General features: G+C 51.2%; 1 protein-coding gene across 2 annotated transcripts in view; it reads right to left on the minus strand.

The window, feature by feature from the left end:
• The window catches only part of Gli2 (GLI family zinc finger 2), a 169,055-nt gene that overhangs the window by 48,178 nt on the left and 100,235 nt on the right, over nt 1-20,642 (minus strand). Inside the window, exons 2-3 of one of the 2 annotated variants that reach the window (XM_041648623.1) lie at nt 17,997-18,003; nt 8,797-8,902 (exon numbers count right to left, since the gene is read on the minus strand). In XM_041648623.1, coding sequence (XP_041504557.1) covers nt 8,797-8,902; nt 17,997-18,003 — 113 coding nt within the window. The remainder of the gene's footprint in view (nt 1-8,796; nt 8,903-17,996; nt 18,004-20,642) is intronic. The other variant, XM_041648622.1, reaches the window with a different exon arrangement.

A 20,642-nucleotide genomic window follows, 5' to 3' on the forward strand; every position in this document is an offset into this window, starting at 1 on the left:
GTTCAGCAGCCAGCCCTGTGTGTAAGGAGAATACGCAGTAGGATCTGTATCCCAGCCCTACCTATTTCTGCCTCCATCCTGAGTGTGCAGAGTGGCCAACGTCCAGCAGAAAGAACCCCAAGGGACAGGAGAGGGAGCAGAGCATCACTTCCTGATGTCCTAGGACATCCTGGCCAGAAGCCTGTCCCTGCGACTGCTGGGAACTTGCTCCTTCTGTACAGCACCATGTCTACAGGACTACACCTTTACTCCCCAGTGGCTTGGGCCCCCAGCTGACCTCATCAGTGTTCCCCAAAGCCAAGGCCAGGAAGCGTCTCTTACAGGAGCAGCTGCTATTCACAAAGATCAAAGACGAGGCATCTTATCAGACAAGCTCCTCATTAAACTTTTACGGGCCAGATTCCATTATAAATGAGCAGTCTGTCCTAGGCCACTGAGCTCATTCCTGGGCAGAGAATCCGGTGTTCTCAGAGCAGGGGGAGATGGCGGAAGGGATCACGCTGCCTGGAGTTCAAATCCTACCTGTGCCAGACTAGGAATGTGTTACAGTTAACTGAAATGTCTCTCCAGTCACATGCATTAAAAAACGTCTGGCTAACAGCTGGGAGGGGGAGAGGAGGGGAGGGCCTGGGAAGTGATGGGATCATGAGGACTCTGCTTTTCATCAACGGATTAATGAACCGTCAAGGAATTAACCCATGGATAGATACATAGTAACTGATGATATTGTTGGGCTTAAAAGTACACACCCCCATAACTGGCTTTTAAAGTGGGTTCTAGGGGACTGAATTTAGTCCTCAGCTTGTACACAACCAACTGCAGCATCTCTCTAAGTCCAAAGGGGTGTGCTTCACCTCTCGCTCCTTCTTAATTCTGTTTCCTGGCTGCCACGTGGTGAGCAGGATCTGTCGCAGGATTGGCTAACGTGCCTCTGCCTCACCACAGGCTCCAGATGATGGGACCAGCGACCATGGACTGAAGTCCCAGGAACTTGAGTTTGAATAAATCTCTCAAGTTATTCTCTCCTTATCTATCACAACAAAGTCTAACACACAGGGTATGTCAAGGAAGAGGCAGCCTGCCTTCCGGTGTCTGAGTTTCCCTCTTATGAATGGGGAGGGCCAGCATTTCCAGGCCTGCATGGCGGTAGGTCTTGATTTTACTTCACAGCTGGCCTGACCCAGAGGTCTCTTTGCCTGAGGGTCCTCTCATGGCTATGCCGCTCCATTCAGGGCAGGCTGTCCACACAGTCTGCTCTAGGCTCTCCCTCCATCTGCTGACCTGTCTGTTGATCTGTGGCAGGTTTTAGAGAGAAAGAGCTCCAAAGATAGACAGCAACATAGCTGGGGAAGCCATGGCAGGAGGGACGAGGCTCCTGGTAGGTGACTCCGAGTCACCTAGCACTTCAGCCCAGGAAACAGGTAGACATGCCCTTCCAACGTCCCCTCCCATCTGCCTGTGGAGAAGACGGTTCTTTAAGACGCACAAAGCAGATACAGTGCGCCCACAAACAGGTACGGAGCCAAGAATCCGGAAGCAATCAGCCACGTTTCCTCCTGCCCAGCTGCTGCCCTTGCTGAATGGCTGAAGACTGTCACAGGTGAGTGTTTATCAACAACAACGACCTTGGGAAAGCCATTTTCAAAGCCTCCAGACTAGAAAGTCAGCTAGCTGAGTATAGTCCCGGCAAAGAAATGACCATCTTAACTGACAGTGTGCCAATTTACGGGCTGGCATCTCCATTTGTATGCTCCTGCTGGAAACAGGCGGGAACTCATGTTTGTAAAACGGTTCCCTCGGGGGACTTTGCGTAAGGTGTGCCCACCACCTGGCATTCCGTCTACTGCCTTCACACGCCAGCCAGCGTGCTGACTTTCCATGAACTGACAGTGAGACCCCAGAGCCATCTGTCCCCAGCTGGGGCCTTTCTGCCCTCTATGAAGAGTGGCCTTGCAGGACTATAAACTAAGTTTAACTCAGGACCAAGTGATCTGCAGGGAGTCGTTTGCTGTAGTCGGACATAGAATGTGGGGTGGCTGGAAGACACGAGAAGACAGCAGGGCACTGGTCACTCTCCAGCACACACTCCATGCCTTCTGCAAGCTGGGGTATGAATGAGGTCAGGTCACCCCGGGTGGGGCTGAGGTTCAGCTGGGAGTGGGAGAGGCACAGGAGATTTTAATGTTCCCATTTCAGAGGGGGCTATTGCTATTGTTGAAAGGGCAGTCAGCCCACAGCTCTGGACTTTGTTCCTGGATATAAAACAAGTAGGGACATCCCTAAACACTGGCCTGTGTAAATTTGCAAATAAGCAGATCCCCCAGGCCTCATCCTGGGCTAGAAAAATCAGAATGTCTGAAGCTGGGTTCCAAACATCTTTATAAGATATGTGTGGGGAGAAGGGGGCGGAGATGGAACTCGGGTGGCAGGGGCTGCCTGGCACACACAGTCCTGGGTTCCATCCCTGATGTAATAAATCAAGGATGGTGGTGCACATCTGTAATTTCAGCCCCAGAGGTGGAAGCAGGAGAATCAGAAGTCCAGTGTCATCCCCAGCTACAGAGCAAGTCTGAGGCCAGCCTGAGCTATGGGAGACCCTGTCTGAAAGAGAAGCATCCCAGATCACTCAGACTGGGGCTTGCTACCCTGAGAGGTTTCTCTAAAGTCTTCTAGGCTAAAGGCAGTTCCGACTGGCTTTCTCTGGAAGCCCAGAGCCGAGCAGAGCTGGCCCACAAGCAACACCGAGAGCAAAGCGGACAGCAGCTTCCTGAACCATCAGCATGGCCTTCCGCTCAAGGGCCCAACGTGCACCCAGAGTGGTTCTTTTCTGGGGGACCAGCCCCGCCACACTCCCCCACGTTCCCTCCAACATCCTGGCAAAGCTGTTCTAAGAGCAGAGGCCCAGAGGGGAGCAAAGGGCTCCCCTTCTTCTCATGGCAACATGGGCATTGCAGATGCTACAGGTGGGGTTATTTACAGGTCAGCTGGCTTTTTCTTCTTCCTCTGAAATTTTGGGAGCGTGTCCACATTGGGGGGTCACAGAGAAGCCCTGACCAGTGTACCCCCATCGCTGGTGTTTTTCACAGAGCCAAGATGTCGCACTACAAGTTCAGGGACAGTATCAATGTATACGAGCATTATGGGAGATACCATCCGCCATACACAGCCATCAGATACCGCCACACACGGGCATCATGAGCGATACCGCCATACATGGCCATCATGAGCCATACCGCCATACATGGGCATCATGAGCCTCACCGCCATACACGGGCATCATGAGCCTCACCGCCATACACGGGCATCATGAGCCTCACCGCCATACAAGGGCATCATGAGCCACACCGCCATACAAGGGCATCATGAGCCATACCGCCATATACGGCATCATGAGCCATACTGCCATACACGGGCATCATGAGCCTCACCGCCATACAAGGGCATCATGAGCCACACCGCCATACAAAATAATAAGCAAGTTGGCATGGAAAGGGACTGGTGATTCAGCTTATGCCTCCAATCACAGTTTATCATCAAAGAAAGGACAGGGCTCACACAGGGCAGGGATGTGGAGGCAGGAGCTGATGCAGAGGCCATGGTAGGATGCTGCTTACTATCCTGTTCTTGTGGTTTGCTCAACCCGATTTCTTACAGAACCCAGGACCACCACCAGGGATGGCAGCACCCACAATGGGCTGGGCCCTCCCCCATTGATCGTGAATTAAGAAAACTCCCTACAGCTGGATCTTATGGAGACATTTTTCTCAGCTGAAGTTCCTTCCTCTCAGATGACATAGAACTAGCCAGCACAGATCCCCAGCAGTTCTCACCCAGTCTTCATCCCATGACTTTTTCCCGGGTACCCTGATACATTTGACCATCATCCCTGCTCCTGGGGCCACGGAAAGACAAATGTCCATAGTCCTCCACTGAGGAGAAAGACTCCCTCCTCCCTGAGTCCCATTTCTGACCTACCTGTGCCCCCAGTCTGTCCTCCCACCTGTGATGAACCCTCTTCTGGACAGGTAAATGGAGACCCACAGTAACAAATCTCAAAGAGCATGCTTCCAAACCTATTTCACAGACCACTGCTCCATCCTAACTCGGGCTAGTGAGATGGCATAATCAGGAAACTGTTGTTCACCTTCAAGCATAAGGACCAGAACTGAACAAAGCTAACAAAAAGGGGTGGCGGTGACACACACCTTTTAGAGGCAGAGGCAGGCAGACCTTTGAATCCAAGGCCAGTCAGAGTTACATAATGAGACCCTGTCTCAATATCCCCCCTCCCCTGCCACATACACATACAAAAAAAAAAAAAAAAAAAAAAAAAAGCTGAGGAGCCAGTGAGATGACTCAGCAGGCAAAGTGCTTACTGGGCAAACATGACTACTGAGTTTGGATTCCCCAAATACCCACATAAAATCTGGATGGGGTGGCAAGTGTCTGCTAGGCCAGCGTCCAATCCGAGAAACTCGCTGACCAGCTAGCCTAGCTGAAATGGTGAGCTGGTGAAATGGTCCAGTAAGAGACCGTGTCATAAAAGAATATGATGATGACAACAATGACAACGATGTAAAGAACGGTAGAGGAAGATAATTCATGGCGTGTGTTTTCAATCCGCTGCTGCGGGAACAGACAGGCAGAACGTCAGGGCCTGCTGGCCACCCATAATAGCCTACTTTGTATGGGTATTACAGGTCAGTGAGAAACCCTCTCTTAAGAGGCAAGTTCCCGCCAAGCAGTGGTGGCACACGCCTTTAATCCCAGCATTCAGGAGGCAGAGGCAGGCGGATCTCTGTGAGTTCGAGGCCAGCCTGGTCTACAAGAGCTAGTTCCAGGACAGGCCCCAAAGCTATAGAGAAACCCTGTCTCAAATGAAAAAAAAAAAAAGGCAAGCTCCTGGGAACAGCAGCTGAGGCTGTTCTCTGGTTCCACTCCTACGCCATGCACGGCCACAGTCACGCAAATAAGCGGTTTTGTGGCTGTTACAAATGACAACTTGGAGGATTCCACCATTAAGATCATCTCAGTGAGAGGTCTTGGGTTTGGCATTCAATGGGGATACTAAGGTGGACTGCCATTTTGTTAAGAGATTATCAGAAGAGTGGTTAGCACGATGGACAGACAGACAGACAGACAACAGCATGACAAAAGCTCCAAGGAGTGTTCAGGACCACGCGGCAGAGCTGGGGTCCCTTCTTATAGGTCTCAGAAGAAGGGGAGGTTTTTCTGTCACATAATTGGTGGGTGTTCCACAGTGGACCTGCATCTGGGGTGGAGATGTGGATCTCCACGGATGTGACAGGGTGGGGAGGAGGGCCACACTGAGTTGCGGGGCACCCAGTATATGCATAGCCCTCTGGTGTCCCAGAGTCTAGCAACCCGAGGCCTGCAAACTTCCTTGGGGATCTGAGAATGGCACCTGCCACTCTCCTGGAATCACAGCACCTGGGGGAGTCCGCAAGGGATGGGGTTGCAGATCTGCAGACAGACTCTTGGGGAGCTTGCCATTTCCTTCACAGCAGCACTAAGAACAAGCTCCCCAAAGAGGAAACTGGATCTACCCATCAGCCTCCAGTCTGCAACCTAACGTTCAATAGATATGCCCGCTTCATAAATAAGAAAAATGAGGCTTGGGGGTTCATATGAACCACCTCTTCTGCACTGGCAGGCAGCCTGTCAGGGCTGAAATGACAGCAAGTCCTTGGGTATGATCCAGGCCCTCCTATGAGCATATGGAAGGCCAGGGACCATGGAACTCAGAGCCTGCATATTCGGATCCTCCCCTCCCGGAGTTATGGATCCTAAGAGCCACAGGCAGGGATCTGAGTGTTCAAGCAGTGTGGGGCAGGAAGGGGCTGAGCAGAGCACCAAGTACGCCCAGCAGTAAGCAGAAGCTTATGACTCCGAGAGGCAGGCCGGGGCTTAGAGATGACACGGTACCTCATTTGCCACGTGCCGCTTGCGTAATTAGACACATTGGTGGTAGCAAGCAGACTACCACAGGGGCTTGATGGATTGGGGACTCCACCAGGCTCGGACCACATTAATCACGGAAGCCAGAACTACGGGGCCATTTTTCTTACAGGCGTTGTCTAGTTCTCACCTGGGATGGAGGGAGTAGGAGAAAGAGGAGATGTGCCTCCCAGAGCCTTAGGCCAGCCCTTTCTTGGCCTTCTGGGTGGAATCCAGCAATCCTGATGTTCTCAAGGAGCCTCTTAGGATGACCTACCAAGTCAAAGGGCCTACACTGCTTCCTGGCAGTGGGGTTGACAGGCAAGATCCTCCAGGGCTACGTCCCAGAGTCCAGTCCCCTAAACCACACAGAAGCGCATGGGCTACCTTCCAGCCTCCACACCAGGACTCGGTGATATCAAATGATTAAGGACTAGCCCCTAAGAAGGCATGCATACTAATCTATTGAACCTGTCAATGTCATCTGCATCATAGCTGTGATTTGGGGGAAGATGTTAGGATGCAGAGATGATCCTGGAGCCAACTAGACCACCTCTAAAAGCAGCAGCAAGTGCCTCTGATAAAACAGACAGCCATGAAGAATGCCATACCAGGGGAGGAGCGGCGTGAGGTTGGGGCTACAAGTCAAAAGATACAGGCTCCCAGAAATGGGGAAAGACAGAGGCACGTGTTCTTTCCAGAACTGCATGAGCAAACATTCGTGTTGTTAAGCTACTGTGCTGGTCATTTGTTATAGCCACAGGAAGCGAGCACACACCCCGTAGTTATCCAGTCTGCTGCAAAGGTCATGGAAGCCAGTGAACAACAAGGTAACTTCCACGGTTAAGAGGCTATGGAGATAGCTCAGTGGACAGGAGCACTTTCTATGCAAGTCATGGGCCGTGTTCTAATTCCCAACACCCACTTAGAGAACTGGGCATGGCTGCGGATCTGTAAGCCACTGCTGTGGGAGGACAGAAACCAGAGGACACGGAGGCTTCCTGGCTCTGTCTAGTTTCAGGTTCAGGGAGAAACTCGGTCTCTAGGAGTGACAGTGAAGGGCATCTGATGTCCTGCTCTGGCCTCCATTGTGTGTGTGCACACACGCTTGCACACACATAAATTCATGTACTCAGTGTGAGATCCTGCCCAAGGAAGCACAGACATTTGCATCAGATATGTGAGTTACTTCACCATATTGGTACTGAATGATATGGGATGTTAACGTCTGAATAGCTGAATGGAGGACACGCTGTTTATATTATCTACTTTTTACAACTTCTGCATGCTTGAATTTACTCCAAAGTGAAAACTTGGCTATTGTGTATGGTACATTATCTGTGTATGTGAGTGTGTGGTTAGAGGACAACCGTGGTCCTCCTCTGCCTGACATGGGTCCCAGGGGTAGAACTCAGGTCACCAGGCTTGCACTCAAGGAGCCATCATGTCATTCCCTGACATTAAACTTAAAATTTGTTTCAAAAGAAAGCTGAAGTCCTGGGTTGTCTGTTTACTGTCTAGAAGGCAGTAGGTGTGCTGAAACAGTATCACTGGTGGGCTGGCTGGAATGTAGCAAAGGTACAGTGATTTGAACATCGGAGCGCACGGCTATGCCAACCAATTTTTTTCTAGTGGGAGATAGAGTCTCACAGGTGGGGTGCCAGCGGGGACTCTCTGCTTAACACTCTGTGTGTGCCTTCTACGGGTCTGTCATTGTCAGTACAGCCCCAAGGGAAGCTCAGAGTCTATGTGGAGCACGTATGATAACAGTTTATTCTGCTATGGCAACAGTGTTACAATACAGACAGGGTCTCATTCAGTTCTCCTCAGGAGGTGGCTCTGCAGCTGAGGAGGTTCTAGAGCTTGGGCAGGCAACAGGAGCCAGCCATAAGACAAAGGCCAGAGTAGAGTGGGAGGGGAAGGGGACAGGCAGAGGGACTCGCTTCCCAAGCATGGACGGCGGTGCAGAGGCTGAGAGTAGGGAAACGGCCAAGGCCTAGACCCCTGTGATGGTTAAAACTGATGATCAACTTGGCAATGGGAACCACGCAGGAGACACACATATATGCCTATAAGGTCTTTCTATATTAGGTTATTTGGGGAGGACCCACCCTAACTATGGGAGGCACTATGACATGGGCTGGGGTCCCACACTGAAAAAGAAAAGGCGAAAGCCAACTGAGCACCGGGATTCATCTCGCTCTGCTTCCTGAATGTGGATGCTGTGTGACCAGCTGCCACGACTTCTCTACCACAATGGATTGTAGCTTCAAACCATGAACTTTCCTTCCTCATGTTGCTCTGGTCATGTTCTCTGCCCCTGCAGTGGGAAGAGTCATGGGGTCTCTCCTCTGCTAGAAGAGTGGTGGTGTAGGAGGCGGAGGGGCTGAGAACGGAGCAAACACCAAGAGAATGAGCGTCTACCAGGGGCTGGAGGTCCTGGGTGGAAATGTCCAGGCACATCGAGGTGTTCCCTTTCTCCTTCGGGACCTCAAGATGGGAGGCAGGAGGAGACCTCAAGGCATCACTCTAGGCTCGTTTTAAAGAGGAGGGGACACCTGGGGTAGTAAAAAGGGGGGCTCCAAACCATTATGCCAGGGCAGTCTATACCTAAGGTTATATTCCTGACTTGAGTTTGGGGTACTGGATGGGTGATGAGCCTCCAATCATGTAGGGACCAACGAGGAAGCTTAAAGTCCCAGGCCATAGTGATGACATGTGACCAGAGCTTGCTACTCAGAAGAAACCAGAAGGTGGCGAGCATGTGAGTATCACCTGCTCATGGGTGAACAGTGGCTGCACACCAGGAGCGGCAAGCAGATGGAAGCCAACACTTACCCATGAACACCGTGGACTGAGTGAGGATCGTAATGGTACCGTCCTTCCTGGTGTCTCATGTCAATCGGCAAAGGCGCATGGAAAGGTGGCAGGAGCTGCTGAGGAACTGTGGAGAGGGAGGGAGAGAGAGAGAAAGAGAGAGAGAGAGAGGACTTCAAAAACTTTCCCCCTCCCTGGAAAAATAATTTTCAAAAGGCTTTAAGCTCCATGAATTCCTGAGCGAGAGTGGTCAGGACAAGGGACTCCGTGATGCCTGCGCTATCACACACCCACGAAGGGGATGAATAAATAATCAAAGCCAGCCTGAGAATCCTACATCTTCCACATAAAAGATCCCCAGCCGTGCTCTTGACAAAGACAAGTAGCTCAATGCTCTTTGAACTTGGGGAACCCAGCTTGGCCACAAATCAGGGCTGACAGTGCTGACAGGATCCGACTCCCGCCAGCTTCTGCCCACCCCGGCTTGGCTGCGTGTGGCTTCGGTAGCGTCAGGTAGCTACTTTGGATCTAGTGTGCACATGGGCTGTACATGTTTACCTAGAACCATCTATGAAACAAGGCCAGGCCTGGCTTGGGGGCATTTGCTTAGACAGCTAATTCTCTGCTCTGCGTACATACGTGTGTGTGTGTGTGTGTGTGTGTGTGTGTGTGTGTGTGCATGTGTCCACGTGTTTACATGTATGTAGAGGACGATTTCAGGTGTTGTCTTTAGGTGCAATCCGCACTGTTTTATAAGACAAGGTCTCTCAACGGGGCTTGGGGTTCACTCATTAGACTGGGTTGACTGGTTAGTCCCAGTGACCCACCCATCCCTGTCTTCCCGGTGCTGAAATAGCAAGCATATCACATGTCACCACTCCAGGTTTCTGACACGAGTGTGGGGACTCATCCTAATGAGTGCATGGCAAGTTCTTTACTATCTCCCCAGCCCCAAACAATGGTAAACTTAACTCTTTTATCACAGCACCATGGAAGAGAATTTCCTAGCATTGAGACTATGAGGAGCAGCCTTATTCCAGCGCATCTATCCAGGCACACGGAGCTGTCAGCAGCCCCGATGATGTGAGCAATGCACAGTCAGACCCAGCCCCACTTCCCTGGCCACCGGCCTTCTGACTGCGGGAAGCATGCACAGAGGAACGGGAACGCTCCAGTCCTTCGCCTTTTCCCAGCCTACTTGTTAAAAGGCCCTGTTTTCCTAAAGCCTATAATTACGTTTGCCTCTGGGGCACCCAGGAATTTTCTTTCAATAAGCAAAGAGCATCCTGCAATTATCACGATGATTTGTTGAGCGCAGGCCAAGCGCAGTCGGGGGCTGACTCAGCTCCGAACTGACACACGCGTGTTGGTGGTTTCAGTCCTGGAGGCACCCGCCAGCATGCATGGCTGGGGAGGTGGTGCACACTCATAAACCCAGCTCTGAGGAGAAAGACAGGAGGATCCCTGGGGCTCTCTGGCCAGACAGCCCAGCCCCACTGCCAGGTCTCAAATCCTAGTAAGAGACTGTGTCTCAGAAAACAAGGTGGACGGCATCTGAAGAATGAACAGTGACTAACCTCTGGCCTTCGTACACATGTGCACGTGCATACATCACCCAGACAACACATGGACCTCACATACGGGAACATGCCCACAAACATCCATTTTCACCCCTCCACTCACGCCACGAGGCTGTCACCACTCCACCTACAGGACTTCTCAGCACGCTAAAGGGGACTGCCCCCACCAAACAGCCCACTAGTCCCTTTCTCTGCAGTCAGCCTTTCATCAATATAGCCCTTGTCCTTTTGTGTCTGGCTTACTTCACTCAGCGTATGTCCTCGGGGTTCACCAAATTGTGGAACAGGCTGTAATTTCTCTCCTTTTTAGGCTGAATGCTATTCCACTGTATGGATATACCACATTTTGTTTGTCTGTTAAGCTGTTGGTAGACATTTCGATTTAACGCTATCAATTTCAGGGGACGTGGGAGACAGAGTCTTACTATGTGGCAGCCCAAGCTGACCTTGAATGTATGACAATCCTCCCTCTGAAGATTATCAGCCTGCTGACTGCTGTGATCGTAGCATGAGCTGCCCAACCTGCTTTAATGGGAAGAATTCTCAACGAGAGGAAACTTTCCCCCTGAATTAAAAAAGATTACTAATTTAGTGCGTGTGTGTGGTGTCTGCATGTGCATGGGGGGGGGGGGCGCGCACGCACGTGGGCATGTATACTGTATGCTGCATGTGTACAGGTACCCAGAGAGGACAGAAGTGGACACCCGATTCCCCAGAGTTAGAGTAGCATTAAGGGTCCTGATATGGGTACTGAGAACTGAATGGGGCCCTCTGAAAGAGCAGGAAGTCTATTACCCACGAACCATTCCTCCAGGCTTCTGAAATTTTAACTTCACCATCCCATGCCTATGGAGCTCTCCACTAGGGACTAAGCGAACAGAAACCACATCTCTCTGACATACTAAACTGGCAAACCAGACCCAGCGGGGAGCCAGCGGGGGACAATAGGCACTTGAACCAGCCTGGTTCTGGCATCTTAAGCTGCACAGAAGCAGATGGCCTCCTTTTTCTGTGGCTCGTGTCTACGGCCCTCTGTATCGCCACACACAGTTCACTGGCCCACTGGCCCTTGCACCAGCCTGCAGCCCAGTCCCTGGAGCCCTGCTGTAACAGGACAGCACACACTCATTCTGTCACTCCCAGGCTCACACTCAGGCTTACACCCACAGCCACCATGCAGTCTTTGCTGCCCCAGCTCTTCATGCAAGTAAGTAAAGGGATGAAGGCTACCACCGGTTCATCTGAAGTCTTGGATATTTCAGCTCAGTGGAGGTCATCCCCCTCAAGCTCCTGACGGAAGCTTCCAGAAACAAACACTTGCCCGAAGCTCTCTGTGGGGAAGTTTTAGCTTCTGGCTCTTGAGAGGATGCCCAGGAACACAAGGAGAAACAGGAAACAGAGCTACCTTTGGGCTGGGAAGACAGTGCAGCGGGTCAGAGCACCTGCCGTGCAAGCATAAGGTCCCGAGGTCTAATTCCTGACACGTGTGTAAAAGCTGGGCACAGCCACCTGGAAACCAGTACTGTAGGGGACAGGGACAAATGTCCCTGGGGCTTGCTGGTTGCCAACCTACCTCCAGGTTCAGTGTAAAACCCTGTCCAAAGGAAGAAGGTGGAGAGTAAGAGAGGAGGATACCGATGTCCTGCTCTGGTCTTTGCAAAATGCACGGGCACCTACACACACACACACACACACACACACACGCACCAGACATAGATCCACACACCTCTTCACTCATATATATACACACACACACTTAGATCCACACACTTAAATAAATAAATATATATGCCAGCTGAAAGCATATGTTTTTATTGTGGTTTTGTTTTGTTTTGTTTTTTCAAGGAAAAAAATCCATATTAAATCATGTCCTTCCAGCACAGCGTGCATGCACACACACACGCACGCACACACACACACACCATATGCCATTTCAAAGAAATATCTCTTTTCAAGTTTCTAAGGAAGAAGCTCAAAATGGAGAATGTTCAAAGGCCACGCCCTGTCCCCTGGAAAAATGCACATTTTGCACATTTGTTTTTGATCTTGCACAGTGAGACCCTGAGGAGGTAGAGTGGGGGTGACTGCCACTAAAAGTCCAAAACTTTTGTATGCTAACTCAAACACCACAGGCTCCTTGCTGGTAGGGTCCGTAGGGTCTGGTGAGGAGACATTTGTGTGAGGAAACAGCTGGACGGAAGCAGAGAGTCCTTCCCTGGAGGCTGAACTCGTTAGGGCCTCATGACAACCACAGCGGTGAGCAAAGTGGGGTCCTTACGCAGAGAACTCAGAACACGTGAGTCAGGGAAACACAACTAGAAGCCATTTCAGCTACAGGACGGTTCTGAGATAAGTTACACATGCCATGGAGACACCTCCCAGAGAGGGGGACAAGAGACTACCCACTGGACATGACCCATAGACTGGGTCCTGTGTATCAGACTGGAGGCACCTCAGCCTTCCAGGCTTGTAGGCAGAAGTTTCTGTCCTGCCCCGTCCCATAGTTGTGCAGTCCCAAAGAAACACACAGAGGCTAATGTTAATCATAAACTTTTGGTCTATTTGCTCAGGTTTATTACTAACTAGTTTTACAACTTAAATTAAGCCATAATTCTTGTCTGTGTTTAGCCACGTGGCTTGGTACCTTTTCTCAGTGAGGCATTCTCATCTTGTTTCCTCTGCGTCTGGCTGGTGACTGCATTTCTGCCTTTCCTCTTCTCTTAGTCTGGTCGCCCCACCTCTACTTCCTGCCTGGCTACTGGCCAGGCAGTGTTTTAGCAAACCAACACAAGTGACCAATCTTTACAGGGTACAAGAGCATTCTCCCACAGCAAGGCTGTCCACTCCCTGCAGAACAGGCACCTCCCAGTTTCCTGCCTTTTCAGTTCTGACTACAAGACGGAACCAGCTCAGAGGACGTGTGTCCTGTGTGAGTGGACCAGAGAAGCGTGTTTCTTGGAGAAGCCCTGTTGCCAGGTACCTGTTGAGCCTTTGCACAACATAGGTGGTGTGCTGGCTGTTCTTCACTGTCAGTGTGATGGGATGTACAATCACCATGGAAAAACACGCCTGGGTGAAGCTATGAGGGTGTTTCCAGAAAGGTTTCCCGGAGCAGGGAAGACCTGCCCTGAGTGTGGGACAGCGTATTAGTTTCTGTACTGCTGCTGCGACAAACACCATGAACAATGCCATGTATAGAAGGAAGGTTTATCTGGTTTATGGGTGCAGAGGGATAACTGTCTACTGTGACAGTAAGACACACAGCAGCTGGAACAAAAGCTGACAGGCCACGTCTTGAACAGAAAACACAAAGTAGAGAGGAAACTCTTTAAACTTTCAAAGCCCACTTCCAGTGACACAGGCCACACCTCCCCCAACTCCCAAAATGTACCACACCACCAACTGGGGACCAAGTACTCAAATGCACAAACCATGGGAGGAAGAGCTTATTCAATCCCCCACTGATGGGCTGGGGTCCTGGACTGAATAACAAGGAGAAGGCAAGCTGAGTGGCAGAACTCATCTCTTTCTGCTTCCCAAGGGCAGATGCAAAGTGACCAGACACCTGTGTTCCTGCACCCATGTCTTCCCACCATGATAGACCAGACACCTGTGTTCCTGCGCCCATGTCTTCCCACCACGATGGACCAGACACCAGAGTTCCTGCGCCCATGTCTTCCCACCACGATGGACCAGACACCTAAGCTCCTGCGCCCATGTCTTCCCACCACGATGGACCAGACACCTGTGTTCCTGCCCCCATGTCTTCCCACCACGATGGACCAGACACCAGAGTTCCTGCGCCCATGTCTTCCCACCATGATGGACCAGACACCTAAACTCCTGCCCCCATGTCTTCCCACCACGATGGACCAGACACCTATGCTCCCCCTCCCATGCTTTCCTATTGTGATGGACCAGACATCTATGTTCCTGCTCCGGTGCCTTCCGACCAGGATGGGCTGGGAGCCAGGTCCTTCCCTAGATAATTTCTTTAAAACCTTTTTCCCACGTTGCATTTGTTGGGTATTTTGTCCCAGCAACAGGAAAAATAAGTACTACAACAGGCCTATGTTGTGATAAGGCTCGAGTATATATAGATGCAGCCTGCAGGGCGATGAGGCCAAGGAAGGGCAGCTGGCTGGAGCTGACTGGCCAGTGTTGTGGTTGTCTCTATGACCAAGGGTCAAGAAAGCAAGTATGGTGCCCTTGATCCTGAATGCTGGGTACTCTGCCCTTGGGTTGTGGCCAGGGGACCAGAACATCCAAGAATGAAAGGTGCTTGTACTGAGAGTCCATGTTGTGTGCGAGTGCACGCATGTGTGTGTGAGTGTGTGTGTATGTGTGTGTGTGAGTGTGTGTGAATGTGTGTGTGTGAGTGTGTGTGAGTGTGTGAGTGTGTGTGTGCGAGTGCACGCGCGTGTGTGTGAGTGTGTGTGTGAGTGCACGCGCGTGTGTATGTGAGTGTGTGAGTGTGTGTATGTGTGTGTGCAAGTGCACGTGCGTGTGTGTGAGTGTGTGTGTGTGTGCGCACGCGCGTGTGTATGTGAGTGTGTGAGTGTGTGTATGTGTGTGTGTGCAAGTGCACACACGTGTGTGGGTGAGTGTGTGTGTGAATGTGTGTGCGAGTGCACACGCGTGTGTGTGAGTGTGTGTATGTGTGTGCAAGTGCACGCGTGTGTGAGTGTGTGTGAAAGTGAGTGTGTGTGTATGTGTGTGTGAGTGAGAGAGTGTGTGTGAGAGTGTGTGTGTGAGTGTGTGTGTGTGTGTGAGTGTGTGTGTGTGTGTGTGTGTGTGAGTGTGTGTGCGCGCGCGTGCGCGTGTGTTCCTTTAGAGAAGCAATTGGCTCTCTGGAGCCTCCAGGTAGCCCCATGTCAGGAAAGCAGATCTTTTAACTCCCGGAACAACTGTCTGCCTCCAGAGCCTTCAGGTCAGGGTACTGCGCCCCTGGGGAGGACACTCACTGCTGTTCATCCATCAAGGGCTTTGTGGGTGAGCACCCTGCTGCGGGCTCTCTGAAGCTGGAGCCAGCTCTGACCTCCTGAAATGAAGAGATCTCATGGTGCCTTGCCGGAGGGACTTCCACTTTCTCTCCCACTACGGAAGAATCTATCTGAACTTTCCCAGTTAGTGAATAATGGCGCATGTCCCTTCAGCTTAGAACCTCCCATGTCTGGGCTGGGGAGATAGCTCAGTTGGGATGGGAAAATGCTTGCCTTGTAAACATGAAGTCACAAATTTGATCCTCAGAACCCGGGCAAAAGGTGAGTGGTAGGCACCGTCCCAGTGCGGGGGAGAGGGGAGGTGAGGACTGACTGAGGACGTGAACAGTGTGCCTGAGGGTAATGTCTGAGGTTGGCCTCTGGCCTCTAGAACATACACACAGGTGTGTAAGTGTGCCTGCATATGCACAAACACAGATATATCAGAAAAAAAGGGTCTTCCTTTTGTCTCTTTGTTATTTTTTTATTTTATTTTTTGTTTTTGTTTTTAGAGAAAGGGTTTCTCTGTAGCTTTGGAGCCTGTCCTGAAACTCTTATAGACCAACTGGTCTCGAGATCCACCTGCTTCTGCCTCCTGAGTGCAGGGATTAAAGGCGTGCACCACCACGGCCCAGCTCCTTGTGTCTTAAGTAAAATCTAGGGCAATTATGTTATCACTTTTCTCCAAAGCGAACAAGCCTGGCTGGCAAGACAGTGCAAGGAATTCTCACTCCTGTCCAGATGGCTCACTGGGTCATTCTCCTCCTAGCGGAAGGGCATGGGTAACAAGTGACACTTATGTCTTTGACCAGAAAAGGTGGTGAAGGGAAGATGGCTCAGGCAGTAAAGTGTTTGTCACACAATTCTGAGGAGCTGAGTCTGGGTTCTCTTTCCTGGAAAAGGAAAAGTTGGGTGTGGTGTTACATGCCTGAAATCCCCGTGGTGGGCAGGGAGAGACAGGCAGATTCCTGGTGGTTCATGGCCAACCGGCCTAGCTGAACCGACCAATTCCAGTCTTAACAAATGAGACACTGTCTTAACAAAAAACAAAAGCTGAAAACCAAAAGCAAAACAAGATGCAAAGGGCAGGATCCATAGCTTTGCAGACAGGGGCTCTGGCAAATGGAGCCCTCTAGGCTGCCCATCACATCACGGGCCGCAATCCCTAGACAGCTCAGGCTGGTTACTCCCCACGTGTCTCTCCAGTACCTGTGGCCACTGTGTGCGGGGTAAAAACGACAAAGGAATGTGTGGGTAGCCCTCATTTATACAACGTCTAGACACGTGGCCTTGGCATCATCAGGGATGCAGCCTCTGGGTCACCTATACTTTTTAGCGCTGTAAAGATGAAGGAGTAGACCAGAGCTGGGAGTCTTCACTGAGCTGGGCTTGTCCTCAGTCCACTTTGCTGTGTGGACAGCCTCCAAGGCTAGCTTGTCAGTCAGGTGGACTCAAGGCCCACGCCTCAGAGCTAGAATGGCTGGCACTAAAACAGTTAAGAAGCAAGCACACCTCAGTCCTCAAGGCCTAGTGCGCCTGTCTTCAGGGCCTTGCACAAACGGCATGTGTTCCCAGGAACCAGCCACAGGACAAACTGCTGTCACAGGCCCCTGCTGGGCGCCATCGCCTCACAGGATGCTTTTAATACGAAAAATGATGTCCTGAGTGGCTGCTTCACGGCATGAGATTATAAAGTGTTTGGGTCTCACGTGGCGGGTGTGTGTGTGTGTGTGTCAAAATCAAGCTGGACATTCAAGAGCAGACTGAGTTAGCACCTTGGCCTACCCCTTTACTGACAAAAAAGCAGCTGGAAAAGCACATGGGGCTGGGCTGGAGCCAGCAGGAGCCGCTGCATGTGGACAGTGTCCTGGGGTTGAGCTCAAGGCTAGGAAGGCAAGAGAGAAGAAACAAGCAGACTCCCAAGAGTGCTCGGAAAATGCCAAAGGAGAGGCCATCCAAAACCTCGGGGAGACTGGACCGTGTAATCTATCCCTTTAGATGGTGTTCCTGAGCTAACAGGAGACAGACTACAAGAGCAGGCTAGGGCTAGCCCAGAGGGTAGTGCTGAGGGTGTCACCTCAGTGAGTCATCCTGTGCCTCAGTTTCCTCATCTGTGAAGTGAGGACAGTGACAGGCCAGAGCCAGAGGGAGACAGCATACAGCAGAGACCGCAGTAGCACCAGTGTGGCTGTCGCTACTACCTGCTCTGCTGAGCTCCATCCTCTTCGGCAGGGGCTGGGACACAGAGGGGAGCTTCGCAGGACCCTGGAAACCCCCGCCATCTGTCATGGGGAGCAGCAGGGGCTACTCAACCAGTTCTCGTTGACCAGTGGGTCCAGAGTTAGGGAGTTTGTGTGTCCTTGTTCATGTGTGCACATGCGTGTGTGCGCACATGCGTGTGCATGTGCGTGTGTGTGAGTGGACAGTTTCTGGTGTCACTCAGACACCATCCACATTTCCTCCTTTCTTTCCCTCTCTTTTCCTTTTGATCCTCTTCCTTTCCCCTTTTCTTTTTCGACACTTTCTTTCTCTCTCTCTGCTTTTGAACATGGCCTCTCACTAGGACCTGGAGCTCAGCCATCAGGCTAGGCAGGCTGGTCAGTGGCACCTGGCAGCTGCCTGTCACCACCTCCCTAGCAATGATGCTACAAGCACACACCACCATGCTTAGTGCTTTCTCAGTGGACACAGGGCATCAAACCCGAGCCCACATCCTGCAAGGTAAGCATTTGCCATCTGAGCATCTCCCCAGCCCCGGGTTAGGGAATCTTAAGGTCAGAAGAAACCTGAGATAGGTCAAGCCTGAATATGCTGGGCAACTGTCTAGTTCGTAGAACCTGTTTCCTAGAAAGCTGCGTGATAGCCCCCAGAACAAACAGTGGATGTGCCGCGCAGGACTGTGGTTCTGGGACTCTGAAAAGGCGTGAATCTACGGGCAGGGCCAGCGCAGCTGCTAAGGTGCTTGTCTCACAAGCACAAAGACCTGGGTTTGATCCCCTGGAAGAACCCATGTTGAAAAGTTTGGTGTAGTATTTGCTTGTAGTCCTATAGCTGGGGAGGCAAAGACAGGCAGATCCCCAGGGCTTGCAGGCCAGCCAACCTTGCCTCCTTGGGGAATTCCAGGCAGTGAAAGACCCTGAGTTCCAAAATCAAAGTTAGACAGCTCCTGTGAAATGACACTTGAGGCTGTGCTCTGGCCTTTACACACACGCATATAACATGGGCATGCACAGTTCACACACACACACACACACACACACACACACGGAGGGAGGGAGGGAGGGAGAGAGGGAGGGAGGGGGGAGGGAGGGAGGGAGGGAGGGAGGGAGGGGAGAGACGAGAGAGAGAAAAGAAATCCAGCCAAGTTCACAGACCCGAAAAAAATGCAGTCAACAAACTGGTGCCTGGGGCCCCGTGCTCCTGGCACCCACTGCAGAAGCGGAGCTTGGTAAACTAACTTGGTGAAGATGTGATCCCAACACCCTGCTCCTTGCGCCTGTGACCGACTCCCTGTTTACACCTCTTCATCTGGCAGCTACCAGGCTGTGCGGTCAGAGTCTGGGGCATTTGGTTCTTTCTAAAGGACATCTGTGACACTCCACTATTATGTCCCCATGAACCACATTGGCATCAGTTGCCACAGTGCTTGCAAGAGAAGCTAAGCTCCCAGTGAGGAGCCAGGTGGAGCCCTGCCAGCTCACTAGCTGACCAGACAACTCAGGCTCATCAGTGAGTTCCAGGTTATGAGACACTGTCAAAAAACCAATAAGGTGGACAGCTCCTGAGGACCCACACCTAAGGTTGTCCTCTGCCTCCAGACAGATATGCACATATACTTCCACATACAACTGTTAATGAGACATTTTGTATTCTTTATTCCACTAAGTCCACAAAATCTGGTACCCTTCCTTCCCTCCTGGGCAGCTTCCTGGGACATATCACCAACACCCAGCGGTCACATGCAGCTGTGGTTACCACATCCGACAGCTCAGGCCTAAGCAGTTATCACCATTGTCTTTGCACGCTGATGGATCTCTAGTCCAGGCTAATCATAAGTCTATCAACACATAAAACATGGGAATGAGAATTCCCTCAGACTCCCCCCATCTTAGCTTTCTATAACTTTTTTATGTCACTTAATGAAGGTAATAAAAGGTTACTATTATAAAAACCATGTTCGCCCTCCCTCCCATCTCTTCAGTCACAGAACTCACAAGGTCCCTCAGGGCTTGGAGGACGGTTACCAAGCGACACTGTGACACTCCTTTTAACCTCCCACACCCTTGACCAGGTCGGCCAGTGTTGGTCAGTGCAGCCTGCCTCCATCCTGGCTGGATCACTGCCCACTGCCTTCCTGGCTAGCTGGGGTGTGCTCAAATGAGGCGGTGGGTGTGTGGACTCCTGGGGCTGTGGAGATGTGTCTGCCAAGCCATGCAACATGTCCAGGAGCCCAGCTCCTAGCTGTATCACACCATGGATTGAAGCAAGCGTCTTTCTAGTATGTGCTATTCCCACCAAGCTTCCCCGATTCCATCCCGTTCACTCTTACCACTCCTGATAGAAATGATGGTTTTCGCTAGCAAGGGTAATGGGGGATCCACCAGCAACCCTGGAGTCTGCTCCACAAGCCCTGTCAAGAGTTTGTCCTGCGTGAAGAAACTAAGGCATGGAAACATGGCCACAGGCTGGCCAGATGGCCCAATGGGTAATGGAGCCTGAGGCCAAGGCTGATGATCCGAGTTTCAAACACAGAACTCACAAGGTTGAGGGAGAGAACCAAAACTTCCACAAGTTGTCCTCTGACCTCCACATGTGACCTTGACACGCACAAACCCACGTACATACATACACATAGACAAATAAGTAAGTGTAACTTTTCTTAAAAAGAAAACATGGCCATATGAGCCAACCTATCAATCAATGTGGTTTCCAGAACCTTCTTCCTGGAATTAGACTATAAAGAAGAGCCATTCCAAAGGCTTCCTAGACATCAAAAAGCCTCTTGCAAAACAATATTTTGATGAGCTAAGTGTGTGAATTAAAAACAGATGAAGCTGACTCAATATCCAGGGGAAAACGTCTCACACACTGGGACTGGGGGCTGGTGGAGTCTCCGGAACTCCAGCTCCCTCACAGAAGGCTTCTGACAGAAGAACTGTGTCACACTCTCCTGAATGTGTCCCTTCTTAATGCATTGATCCCCACAGCCCTCAGACAGGAAAAGGTTAGCACTCACCCCATTTTACAGAGGAGGAAACCGAGGCATAGAGCAGCATGGTGACTTGACCCTCGTCATGCCTGATTA

Source organism: Microtus oregoni, unplaced genomic scaffold, assembly GCF_018167655.1.
Source record: "Microtus oregoni isolate MIOR12 unplaced genomic scaffold, Mior012 000003F_ref0000135, whole genome shotgun sequence".
Taxonomy (NCBI): domain Eukaryota; kingdom Metazoa; phylum Chordata; class Mammalia; order Rodentia; family Cricetidae; genus Microtus; species Microtus oregoni.